The 13,526-nt window shown below is 31.5% G+C and overlaps 1 protein-coding gene and 1 long non-coding RNA gene across 2 annotated transcripts; one reads left to right on the top strand and one right to left on the bottom strand.

Annotated features, from left to right (window-relative positions):
- Positions 1 to 2,405: 2,405 nt before the first annotated feature.
- On the top strand, positions 2,406 to 3,490 carry LOC121223421 (uncharacterized). The gene is made up of 2 exons (XR_005920775.1): positions 2,406 to 2,461; positions 3,283 to 3,490. It is a non-coding gene; the product is annotated as an uncharacterized lncRNA (long non-coding RNA).
- Positions 3,491 to 10,011: 6,521 nt separating this feature from the next.
- On the bottom strand, positions 10,012 to 12,514 carry LOC107940978 (probable serine/threonine-protein kinase PBL15). Its single transcript, XM_016874456.2, has 5 exons — positions 11,972 to 12,514; positions 11,749 to 11,884; positions 11,013 to 11,155; positions 10,780 to 10,903; positions 10,012 to 10,674 (listed from the first exon to the last, which is right to left on the bottom strand). The coding sequence occupies exons 1-5, from the start codon at positions 12,392 to 12,394 to the stop codon at positions 10,199 to 10,201; spliced, it is 1,302 nt and encodes a 433-aa protein (XP_016729945.1). The 5' UTR covers positions 12,395 to 12,514; the 3' UTR covers positions 10,012 to 10,198.
- Between the last annotated feature and the right edge of the window lie 1,012 nt (positions 12,515 to 13,526).

The raw sequence follows: 13,526 nt of genomic DNA, 5'->3' as shown, positions 1-13,526 counted from the left end.
CAGAAAAATGATGAAGATTTGCTAGCCAAGAGAAAACAGTGCGAAGCTGATATGGGATCAGATTTCAGAATCGGTTCTGATGGTTGTTTGATGTTTAAAAATCGGATTTGTGTACCGAAAAATGATGAGTTGATTCAAAGGATTTTGTATGAAGCACATAATGGATGTTTGGCGGTTCATCTGGGCAGTACGAAAATGTATAATGACTTGAAGAAAATGTACTAGTGGAGTGGAATGAAAAGAGATATTTCCGAGTTTGTATCAAAGTGCTTAGTTTGTCAACAAGTGAAAGCTGAACACCAAGTACCTTCGGGATTACTCCAGCCTATTATGGTTACTGAATGGAAATGGGATCGAATTACCATGGATTTTATATCAGGGTTGCTGTTAACTCCGGGGAAGAAAAATTCCATCTGGGTAATAGTTGACAGACTGACTAAATCGGCTCATTTTATTCCGGTACGTACGGATTATTCTCTTAATAAGTTGGCTAAATTGTATATCCGTGAGATTGTTAGACTTCATGGAATACCTTTGTCAATCATTTCGGATAGAGATCTGAGATTTACTTCACGGTTTTGGAAAAATTTGCAAGAGGCATTAGGTACAAAGTTAAATTTCAGCACTGCCTTTCATCCACAAACTGATGGACAATCAGAGAGAGTAATTCAGATTCTTGAAGACATGCTTAGATGTTGCGTATTGGAATTTCAAGGTAGTTGGGAAAGGTACTTACCGTTGGTAGAATTTGCTTATAATAATAGTTATCAGACGAGTTTGAAGATGGCACCTTATGAAGCATTGTATGGTCGTAAATGTCGGATGCCATTGTATTAGACTGAACTTAGGGAAAATCAGATTTATGGAGTTGATCTAATAAAAGAAACCGAAGAAAAGGTGAAAGTGATTCGAGATTGTTTGAAAGCTGCTTCAGATAGACAGAAATCTTATGCGGATTTGAAACGAAGGGAAATCGAGTTTCAAGTTGGTGATAAGGTATTTTTAAAAGTGTCTCCATGGAAGAAAGTCCTTAGATTTGGCCGGAAAGGCAAGTTAAGTCCGCGTTTTATTAGACCATATGAAATAATTGAAAAAGTTGGACCGGTAGCATATCGGCTAGCATTACCACCTGAATTAGAAAAGATCCATGATGTGTTCCACGTATCTATGTTACGTCGGTATCGTTCGGATCCTTCACGTATAATTTTACCAACAGAAATTGAACTACGACCGGATATGACTTATGAAGAAGAACCGATTAAGATTTTAGCTCAAGAGGTCAAGAAACTAAGAAATAAAAGTGTCGCTCTCGTGAAAGTTTTGTGGCAAAAGCACGGGGTAGAAGAGACTACATGGGAACCTGAAGAAACTATGAGAAACCAATACCCACACTTGTTTACCGGTAAGATTTTCAAGGACGAAAATCCTTAAATGGGGGGAGAGTTGTAATATCCCGAATTAAGGCCTAATCGAAATACTAGTTTCGTGACCACAAATCTGAGATAGAAATAATTATTTTATAATTATTTTGAGGTTTATGATATGATTGCATAATTTTGTGAAAATTTCGTGAAGAAATTTTTGGCATAACGAGTTTAATTTAAAGTTAGGGACTAAATCGAATAAATTGCAAAACTTGCATTCTAGAAGTTTTTAGTATGAAATTGCCTTGAAATATTAATTAGGAGGTCTTAAATGGTAATTTGACCAATTTTAAGTTCATAGAAAAAATTAGGACATGGAAGGAATTTTTGGAAAGTTTAGTAGTAAGGGTATTTTGGTCATTTGGATATTAAATGAAATAAAAATAGGAAAAATAACCCAAAATGATCATCTTCTCCATATTGTTCTTCTGATTTTTGCTCTCCTCCATAGCTGGGGTTTCTTCAACTTTCAAACTTCATAGTAAGTGATTTCAAGCCCCGTTTTTAATGATTTTTATGTTTTTGAAATCCCGGTAGCTCGATTTGGCTTATGTTAACAATAATTCAACCTATGGTTCATATTTGGAAAAATACCCATAGGTGAAATTGGTGTATTTTGGTGTTTTATGACAGAATATGAGGTTTTAAATTTTGTTAGACAACTTGTGCTACTCGGTTTTGAGTAAAAACGAGTAAAAAGGCTTAATCGGTAAAAATATTTAGTAGTCATAAATACATGTTAGAGTGAGAATTTGATGTTTCCATAGAAGGAAAAAATTATCAGAATGTCATAAAACATGATAATAAGGGATGAAGTTTAATTCCCGAGCCTAGGGGCAAAAGTGTAATTATGCAAAAGTTTAGGGGCAAAATGGTAATTTTGCCAAAGTTCGTATTAAGGACTGTTTTAATGAATGTATGTATTAAATAAGATTAATTTGGTATTATAGATCAAGAGAAACGAGATTCAAGTCGTGATCGAGGGAAAAACAAAGTTTACGAGGAATAGGCTCGATTGTTAAAAATTTTGTACCGAGGTAAGTTCATGTGTAAATAAGGTAGCATAATTGTTATTTTTAATTTATTGATGTTAAATATATGATATGTTGATTTTTATCATGAAATATATGCTTTGTGGTTATTTTCGAATAAAATGCAAATTAAGTGTATTATTTGTTAAATATAAAGTGCTACCGAGTATTGGTTTCGGTATTTTACGGAAGATGGCAAGGATATGTGTTCGAGGAAAATCCCTTTTGAACCTTAGGAATAGATTAGGATACAAGTGACATGTCACTAGGATGGTTGAACATCCGAACTCGTTGAGTTGAGTCCGAGTTCACTTATGGATGTGAAATGTCCGAACTCGTTGAGTTGAGTCCGAGTTCATGAGATGTAACTAGGCATCCGAACTCGTTGAGTTAAGTCCGAGTTCACTTATGGATGTGAACGCCCAAGCTCGTTGAGTTGAGTCCGAGTTCACTTATGGGCGGGTTACATGGTAGCTTGGCTACAAATGTGGCACTTATGTGCAAATTATCCATGTATCCGAGTTATATTCCGATGTGTTCAACGGGTAAAATTTCTAGTGAAATGGAAGAACACTTAAGATGCAGGTGACGTATTGGTAAGTATTGTGAAATGGACACTTTGGACAGGTATGTACTTAACCTTCGGGTTGAAAATAGATACAACAACGATAAGGTGGTAAGATGATTAATGATGTTTAGAAATGTGATATATGTTTTGGTGATACCATGCTAAGGTTGTTTGGTATAATTGTATTGTTATGTTACTTGTTATTTGCATATGACTTACTAAGCATTTATGCTTACTCCCTCATTTTCATTCACTGTAGTTTTGAACAAGCCGGCTTAGGAATCGGGACAGGTCGAAGGTTCGATCACACTATCCTAAAGACTCTTTTTGGTAAACGGCTTGTAAAACTTAAGTATGGCATGTATAGCAATACACCTATTTTGTGTAAATAATTTTGTGATATGGCCATGATTTGGTTGAGAAAATGCTTAATAATGATAAGTCATGGAAAATGCTAAGTTAGATCATGTTTAATGTCATGGAAGTTTAATACGTTATCTAGATCATAAAAACTCATGAAAAGATGAAATTTGCCATAAACAGAATATTACAGCAACACCGACATGAGTTTGAAAATTTACTAAAAATCATAGAAATTGAATTTGGTGATGGATTAAATATGACATTGAAGCCTAGTATGTCTAGTCTCATATAAAACAAATGAAACAAGTAAAGGAATTATATGTTATAAGATATTTGAATTTTAGTGAAATAGGGCCAGAGCGATTTCTGGATCCCCTGTTCCAACTTTAGAAATTTACCATAAATTGTAAAAAAATAATTAGGTGGTGTATTTTATATTCTTGGAATCCTTATTGAGTCTAGTTTCTGAATAAGTAAACTTCATAGTAATATAAACTTTTCACAGAGAGAAATATGGTTCGTAGTAAACAGACGTCAGTCCAGTGAAGTCCTGAAATAGGGGTAACTTTAACTAATAAACTGTATTAATTGGCCCAACAAAAAATTCTAGAAAAAAATTAGTAAATAGATATATGAGTATAGATTTAAGGAAAATTTACAGATCTTGATTTTGAGTTTTGTAACTCAAGATATGATTTTTCTTGTAACTGTGACGCAGGTAGCTAGAAAGCTGTGAATGTAGAAATAAATGATTCGAAGTTCTTAATTCGATAAATTATGTTCGGTAACACCTCAAGCTCGACTCCAGCGACGGTCTCGGGCGTGGGGGCGTTACACAATGGTATTTCTATAAACCAATACATGCATAACCATAAATTCTAAAAATAAGAATTTCATAAGTTTTCATTCAATTATCCTTATATCACAGTAACACTTATCAATAAAATCATATTCAATAAGAAAACACAGTTTCAATCAGTATCTTTCAGTATTCAGTACAATAGTTTTCCCCTATTAACATAACTCGGACATGGATGGATATGCGGATCCAACCCACACACCGGGATAATATACAGTATTTCATCGGTCAGAGCCAGAATACACCGTAATGATAACAGTAACAGTAACAGTAACAGTAGCGGTACACAGAGTACCTCATCGAGACGAATTCGGAACAGTAACAGTAACATTAACAGTAAGGCGACACTTATATTGTCTCATCGACACAAAGTCGGAATATTCCTGAACACTTCCAATCCTATGGCATGCCAGTTATATCCGACTAGCCCGATACCGTTAATAGGGTATTCAATTCACTTTCAATTCATCATAAAAAATCAATATACATTTCAATTCAAATATTCATAAATCAACACCATACTACAATATCAATACTTACCTTAATTTCAATAGCCATACATAATATCAATAATATGTATCAAAATAACTATTAAGTTTGGTTATAGAAATACAAACTGTAATTCTCGAGTTTATTCGTTATCTTCGCTCACTTTCTCTTTTCCCTTCTTTGATAACGTTTCTGGTGCTACGTTAGCTATGGAAAATTAACATTTAAAATCATCAATACATATCATTTAATAACACACTCTTCTATTTTCCATGTAACTTTTACAAAAATTCCAATTTAGTCCTTCCACTATAACCATTCTTTTTCTTCAAATAAATCCTATATTTTCATTTAATACCTACTTTAAACAAGTTTCAACTCTTCATATACAATATAAAACATCAATTCTACAATTTAGACAATTTAGTCCCTACTATAGCAAAACTTATATCTCTTTTTATAATTCAATCCTTCTCCCATTTCTAATTTGAATTTCTATCACTTTATAACATAATTCATCTATTTAACATTTAAAAATCCACTAACTTTCTAAATTTCAACTTAATTCAAGTAGAGCTTTGGTCTAGGATTCCAAAAACATCAAAATTACAAGCAAAAAGGGACTAAATTGACTTACCAATTAAGCCTCAAACCTCAAAACCCTATTTTTCTTTTTCTTTTTCTTTCTTTCTTTCTTTCCCTCAATTTTCGTTACTTCTCTATTGTGTTTCTTACTTTTGTTTCTTTATTCTTTTTATTATTTCTTTTATTTATTTTACTTTATATTATTATATTATATTTTTTAATTATAATTATTATTTCTTAAATAATAAGCAAATACATATATATAGATATATTTGTACCTATTAAAATAATACACATGTATTTATACTTACCACACACTTGTCACATAAGGCTTATTTGCTAATTTAGTCCCTTCAATTTTCTTTAGTCCATAATTAAACTTTTACCCTATATTCAATCTAGTCCTTTCACTAAAGCCTTAATTCAAGCTAATTCACTTAACCAAAGTCTAATTAACTACACTATTAGCTTCGTAAATATTTCTAATAAATATTTACGAATTCATTTTGTGGAAATTATGACCCGAAAATTTAAATTTTTGATACCCGTAAATTTTGGGTCGTTACATTTCGGCACCTAGAACTCCTTAACAAAATGAAGTTATTGAGAGGAAAAATAAGATCTTAGAGGAAATGACTGGAATCATACTTTTGTGAAAATGATTTGTCAATATATTTTTGGCTACATTATAATTAGAGCTATGGTTAAGCCAATTTTAAAGAAAGCTTCATTTAAACATTTTAAAGGTAGAAAGCGTAACATTAGCTGCTTTCATCTTTTTTATTGCAAATGTTTTTTTTAAATAATGGAAAATATACTTTGGGAAAATTTCATGCCAAGAGGTATTTTTCTTGGATATTTTACAATTTCTAGAGCCTATAGAGTTTTTAATAAAAGAACATTAGTGGTTGAGGAGTCTATACTTGTTAGTTTTGACAAATCTAGTTCTCCTTCTAGAAAAGAGTCTTTTGATATTGATGATGTAAAATTTTATCAAGATGATCTAAGTGAAGCATCATAACAATAGTAAGCACAAGATGAGTTGGTTCAAGAGCCTAAGCAAGATGATCTTCATGAACCAAGTCAAGTGGAGAAGGAATCTAGCCACCTAAGGGAGCTCTCATATGTCAAAGATGACCACATCACTGGTGATCCATCTAAAGGGAGCTATCGATGTGGTTACATGTGTATTTTCTCTATTTTTTTTGTTTCAATTCATGCATTAATTTATTTAGGGTTTGCTTATTCATATGTCTATATTAGTACGATTAAAGATGGAGTATTCTAGTAGAGTTGTTAGAGATAATAGATTTCTACTTCTAGTCTTTTGGGGACAAAATGCGGTAGTCAATAGAGTTTGTAAGTAATGTCCTTTTGAGATCCAATGAGTTGTCTTTTTGGCTAATCTTATGGTAATGTCATTTCATGAGTTTGACATTATTTTGGGTATGAGTTGGTTATTGAAATATAGTTTGGTGGTTAATTATTATTAAGTAGGAAGCTCTAATACCAATTGTTAACCTGAAACAATTGCTAAGTAACAAACAAAGTATGAGCAGAAGTGATTGAGAAAATGGGCACTTTTGCAAGAACTGTGACAAGGGACAACAAAGTTGTTTATGAAGTTCAATTTTCCTACATTTGCGGAGCCTATCTCAGTGAAGAATCCACAATTTTTAAACAATTACAACCAGTAAACCAAATTCTAACACTCCCACGTTTGGAATCCTCACTCTTGTACCTTGAAGACTAGATCTCTCACTATTAAATTCTCCTATTAAGAACTTAGTTTGTAAAACCACAATACATGTTTTACAATCAAATGCACTGCTACAAATAATTTTACTCATTTCAAACAGATAAGTGCTCTTAAAATTTAGTACATCAACCTATACAGGTCTTTTAATTATATAAGAAATTTAAGACTTGCTAACATAATAAAGATCAGTCATGATCCTTCCTAAATAGTACCTAAAATAGCTGAAATATAATATAATATAATATAATATAATATAATATAATATAATATAATATAATATAATATAATATAATATAATATAATATAATATAAACAACCAATGTAATATGGACTATTGGCAGATAAGACTTCAATGTTTCAATTAGAACTTCGTTCTAACTTCCTCAAACTAAGCGATTTGATTTACTCGATCCGATTCAGTCCAATCCAATCTGATCTTTTAAATAAGTTTCTACAAATGATTTACTCTTCATTGATTGGCTTGATACAATCCAAAATCTCATCTTAGCCTAAAGATACGATTTAATAAATAGTCAATCTTCTAAATATGACAAGTTTTTTTATCGTGGTGGTGAAAAAAGTGAGCACTTCTTCAAGTACATTACAACAACTTCAAATATTTCAACAAACTTGTATTTTATTCTCATATATTAGGTGAAATAATTGGAAAAAAAATGACTTTAAAGATTATTTTTGGTAAGTTTTTACGGATTGGACTTTCAACTTATATTGCTTCAGTATGTTGATCATATCTTGAGCTAAAGGACTCTGATTTGAGCCCATAATATACTATTTCTAAGGGAATCAAAAGATCTAGGTGGATTCATTTCACGACTCAGAATTAAAACATCAAGAAGGTGCCCAATAGTGTCCTAGAAATTTGCAATGTAAATCTACCAAAAGCCTAGAAAAACTCATTTAATTTATTAAAGGCACTTTTTTTTCTCTCTTACGCAATTTTTCCCTATAAAAACATAGTTTTAGGTTTAGAATTAAAGATAGTCACGTAGAGCTACCTTAATATTATTTCATTTTTGTGTTTTATTTTCGCTAAGTTGCTAAACTCTTTTTCTAGTCAAAGGAATTTTGACGTTTTGATTCTAAAAGTATGTGAGATCTAATTTATACTCCATCTTTTCTTTTTCTTTGGTATTTGGATATCTTTCATTTTAATTTTAAATATTCAAGTTTATTGAATATAGAGTCTGTCTTCGGTTGCTTGTAATATTTGATTTGTTAAATAGAATTTAATTGTTTAACTAGTTCTAATACTTGTGATGAATGACATGGTTGTACATGTTGAAGCATGCAATTCTTGTTATATGCATATGTGATATGGTCTTAGTGAACCTTTGTATGTTTATTGGCTAGAATCGGGTCTCTTTCATTCTTCAAGCTATTGGTAAATTGAATCCTAAGCATTCGTTATAAGGTTATTTATCAATGAAGGAAATAATTAATGATGTTTGTCTTGATTATTGAGAAGGTAAAAAGAGATTGGTTTCTAAGCATTAATCAGGAACTATAACCAATTTATCACAGAATATTATAAATTATATCTGCATCAATGATCAAATCCATGAATAAAAAATGAGATTTTACCTTTGACTAGGCTTTCTTTGTATTTATTTTCTTAAATTTTAATTGTGATATTCCTTTTGACATTTTTAATTTAAATTTTCAAGTTGAAAAGATTAGTCAACTTGCAACGAATTTTTTGATGGGATCCAGGAATTTATGGGCTTAGATGTCTACATAGTCTTGGAAGAGTTATCTTTTAGCTTTGAAATACACTTTGAATCACTCGATTTCGAGTTCGGGAACTCAAGTTATGACCGTCTTAGTGAAACCTACGCGAGCAGAATTTCTGGACGGGAGTTTTATGTCATCAAGAAAGCTTAGTTTAAAACTATTTGTTTAGATTAACTAGAATTTCAATATACTTGAGAGTTTTATTTAGATGTAAGCTAGCCTATATAAAGGCCTCTTCATTATACACAATTCAATCAATTCATTAATTATTCATTTTGAGTTAATAAAATTCTCTTTGAGTTTTTTTTAAAGAATTTCTCTTGAGTTTTCTTTTAGAAGAGTTTTAATAATCTTTTCAAATTTTGAAAATCATCTTCAAGTTTTTTCTAACCAAGTTTTCTTTTTTTGGAGGAGAAATTAGAGTCGTTTGAAGGGGGTTGTGGATTCATTTTGTTTCCAAGACTCCTTAGGACTTCTATACGTCACTTTCCTTCTTCTTCATCTATCTTCTTTATTTTATTTTGTTCTTATTTAATTATTCAACTTTTGGATTTACTTAATTACTTTTTCTATCTTAATTATCTATTTTAATTGCTTCCTTTAATTTTTTTTAGATCTAACTTGGATTTGTTTGCGTTTCAAGTTGTCTCAAAATTCAAGTTTCTTTCTGATCATTTATAGCCCTAAGTCAAATTCTCGACTTTGACAAACTTATATGCAACGTTTTTTAACCTATTAACACTTGTCCAAGTTGTGGATTTGACTTAAAGCTCTAGATGATCGAAAAGAAACTTGAATTTTGAGACAAACTGAAGCGCAAACAAATCAAAATCAGATCTAAACAAAATTAAAGGAACAATTAAAATAGAAAAATAATTAAATAAATTCAAAATTTGAATAATTAAAAAGGGACAGAATAAAATAAAAAAATAAATGAAAAGAGGTGTATAAAAATCCTAAAAAATCTTAAAAATAAGATAAACCTATGTGTTTATGTGCTCACGGAATCGATATTGAGTTATTAAAATAATATCCTAATTACGCATTTATAACTATGTTGGTGGTATACCAATAACATGGAGTGACGATGACTCAATTAGTGAAAAAACTGGTAATGATGAACACCTGCCTAACTATGTTGCCTTTACGTGTCAAGTGGCAACTTACTTCGACAACTGCAGTTCCTTTAATTTTTTTTGTTTTGAAAACTTGTATACATGATATATAGCAGCTCGTCCCCATTGTTCAAATATTTACAAAGCACAGCTGCATTACTTTTTGAAACTTGCTTATATATACTTACAATCATAAATACATTAAAGATTACAAAAGAAATATATAATATATATTATGGTTGACCTGAATGAATCATACAACCTTCCTTGGAGTTGGAACAGCTGGATTGGGTTTTTTATTCTGAACACCAACTGAACTTGATCTACTTTGTGCTCTAAAATTAGGAGCAGAACTAGGAAGTCCAGTCTTTTTAGTAGAGTTTGAGGAGACAGGCCATTGCCCACAAGAGATTGCCATGTCCTTGTACTCTAGTAAGGATTCAAGTGTTTGAATAACGACTGTCATCTTCGGCCTGTCTTTTGGGTTCAAACTAATGCATTGTAAAGCTAGAAGAGACATCTGTTTTGCTCCTCTCACTGAATACTGGCCGCCAAGTCTTGGATCCATAATATAGCGCAGCCTTCGACTACTATTTAAGTAAGGTTTAGCCCAATCAACTAGGTTTTGCTCATTCTTACACCGCGATTTGTCCACTGCTCTTTTTCCTGTAAGCATCTCTAATAATACTACTCCGAAACTGTAAACATCACTCTTTGTGGTCAAGTGACCTGAATGTATATCAATCATAACAATAGTGTCATGTCATGGTCAGTTTCTATTCATCTCAGATGCCATCAATCATAACACATATGGATAGATAGATAGATCCTAACCTGTTGATACGTATTCTGGGGCAGCATAACCATAGGTACCCATAACGCGAGTTGTGACATGCGTGTTTGAGCCCTCAGGTCCTATCTTGGCAAGTCCAAAATCCGATAGTTTAGCTGTAAAATCCTGATAAAGCAAAATTAATCAAGAAATGGTCTTACATAAATATAGATTTTTAAAGCTAATTAAGCTTGCCATATATATATGTTTGCAAACAGTAAACACACGTACGTACAGAATGAAGCAAGATATTGGAAGTTTTGAAGTCACGATATATGACAGGATTCTCAGCCCCATGCAAGAATGCAAGCCCTTTCGCAGCTCCAATGGCTATATTTAATCTGGTTCCCCATGGTAGTGATGTTGAGATCCCCGGCCCTGTTATCAAGTTAATTTTTTTTTTAAATTATAACTATTAAATTGGGAATATTTAATCTGTTTATCGGGCTTCAGTTTTTACAACATGAGGATTATATATACTATATTATGGTAATGGGTGAAAATTTGTTTATGTAAGAAATATATTTTTTAAAAATTGATATAAAAATTAAACGAGGTTTTAGTTGAAATTGTAAAGTTAAATGTTTAAAATTGATTGTTTTATGTGTTTAAATCTTATTATAATCAAGACTGAGTTGATGCTTGGTTCACTCATGATTTCAACTCATTTAGGATTTAAATATAAATATAGATGGCAGATATAGATGATGTATAATTAAGTACGAGACAGATTAAGTAAAAATTTTAAAAATTTTAGGGGTTTAATTAAAATTTTAAAAAATTTAAAGACTTAATAAGAAATTAATTTAAATTTTTTGAAAGAATTAATAAGAATTTTTAAAAATCTAATTAATTTTTTTAAAACTTCTAAAAGGCTCAGTAAAAATTTTCCAAAATTTTGTCAGCAAAGCTTTATAATCTTAAACTTTAAACCCTGAATACTACCGAGTTTAATTGTCGGAAATACTTGCTTTTGAATAAATGATTCTCCAAACTTCCTCTGGCCATGAACTCATAGACAAGGAGACGTTGTTCGTCTTCACAACAATACCCAATCAATTTCACTAGGTGTGGGTGCCGTAGTTGCCCCAACAATATCACTTCAGCCTGCAACACACCCATATATATATATATAATGATTAAGAAAGATTCCACAGTGATTCAAGGAGTCCATGTAGGTGTAAATAAGCTTACAAGCCATTCACGGTGTCCTTGTAGACCTTCAATGTCCAAAAGCTTGACAGCAACAGCTTGAGGTTTCAACCCTTGCCTTAAATTCTCATCCACGTAACCTTTATGCACAGTCCCAAACCCACCTTCTCCTAGCATATAATTGGCAGAAAAATTCTGGGTTATAGCCCGTAGCTCACTTAGTTGAAAATCATACAAATCGGGACCGAAAGATTGTGCAAGATCCTCGTTGATACGTATCGACGATGAACGGCTAAGATCGGAAAATGACAATCGTCGAAACGATGGTAACGGAGCAATGTTCTTTGAGAAATCGGATTTGGATGTCCTACAACGGCTGAAATTGCCCAAAATTGTTTGGTTATCAGCTGAACAACAATTTGAAGTAAATGGTCTCCAAGGCTTTGAGGATTCGGTGGTAGCCATGGTTACTATTTAGCAAATACACAAATTAAGAAGAATATATGTATATATAAGAGAAGAAGATGATATATTAAATATGTGATAATGGATTGGCTGGCTAGTGGCTATTTATGATAAAAAACTACATATCATATATAAAGATAGTTAAATAATAATATGATTTGGCCAGTATCTTTGAAGTTATGTATATATATATATTATATAATAGTCTACCATAAAAGGCTAGACAGACGCAAATTTTTGTTCTAACTGCTCTAACAACTACTCTGCTAAATGGAACAACTTAATTTCTTTTTCTTTTGAGTGAGTATAATATCTATATCTAAACCAGAAAGTTCAGCATATGACGTAATGGTTTCTCATTTTATCTCTTACTTGTATGATCAGAGGTTTGATATCCCTTCATGGGAATAAAACACAAAATTAAATGTTAATCTTTTCGAATAGCAGGGATTAATTACTGTGGGGAGTAGTAAATATCCTAATTTAAAAAAAAAATTATATATAAATCACATATGTTTTTATCAATCATTGATAACTTAGGTTTTCTCTCTTTATATATAATTGAAATCTTTTAACTTATAATATATGATTGTCAGAATTTGATTAGACTAACCAATCAGACCAAGAATTGATTAATATATTAATCTAAACAGAAGATTGAATCAGTTTTTGAGAGAATCGCTCAAAACCCGTAGAACTAGGTGAATTAAACCGGTGTTTCCTGAGGTGAGGATGTAAAGTTGGAGTAGTTGGGGTTTGAGAATATAATGATGTATGCATGATATTCCTAATCTTAGAAACTAAGCAGCCAGCTACTTCAATATTTCATTTCTCAAACACATTAAAATATTCACAGAGCGTGTTGAAATATGTGCTATCTTATTTCCATTTACTGCTTATTATTATAATTTTAATACTCATCTTTATCATAATCAAGTGGTTGGTTGTATAAATTAAAATTTTCCTTGGTTAATTGTGAGTCACGAGACTCGTATATATTACCCAACTGAAGCAATAAAGTTTACTTGAAGTGGGTATTTATTTTTCCAAGAGCATATAATATTTGATTTTGTTTAGGGATGATAGCATATATAATACCTGTATTCTTTTTAAGGTTGGAATCAAGATTCGT

This window comes from Gossypium hirsutum, chromosome A03 (genome assembly GCF_007990345.1).
Source record: "Gossypium hirsutum isolate 1008001.06 chromosome A03, Gossypium_hirsutum_v2.1, whole genome shotgun sequence".
Taxonomy (NCBI): Eukaryota; Viridiplantae; Streptophyta; class Magnoliopsida; order Malvales; family Malvaceae; genus Gossypium; species Gossypium hirsutum.
Note: the sequence above shows the minus strand (reverse complement) of the source record. Positions and strands in the feature narration are given on the sequence as shown.

Excerpts from the sequence above, each read along its gene's own strand:
- LOC107940978 (XM_016874456.2), bottom strand. The coding sequence starts at position 12,394 with ATGGCTACCACCGAATCCTCAAAGCCTTGGAGACCATTTACTTCAAAT. Across the intron at positions 11,156-11,748 it reads GGAGAATCATTTATTCAAAA|GGCCGGGGATCTCAACATCA; the intron begins GCAAGTATTTCC and ends ACTTGATAACAG. Across the intron at positions 10,904-11,012 it reads CCAATATCTTGCTTCATTCT|GATTTTACAGCTAAACTATC; the intron begins GTACGTACGTGT and ends TTGCTTTATCAG.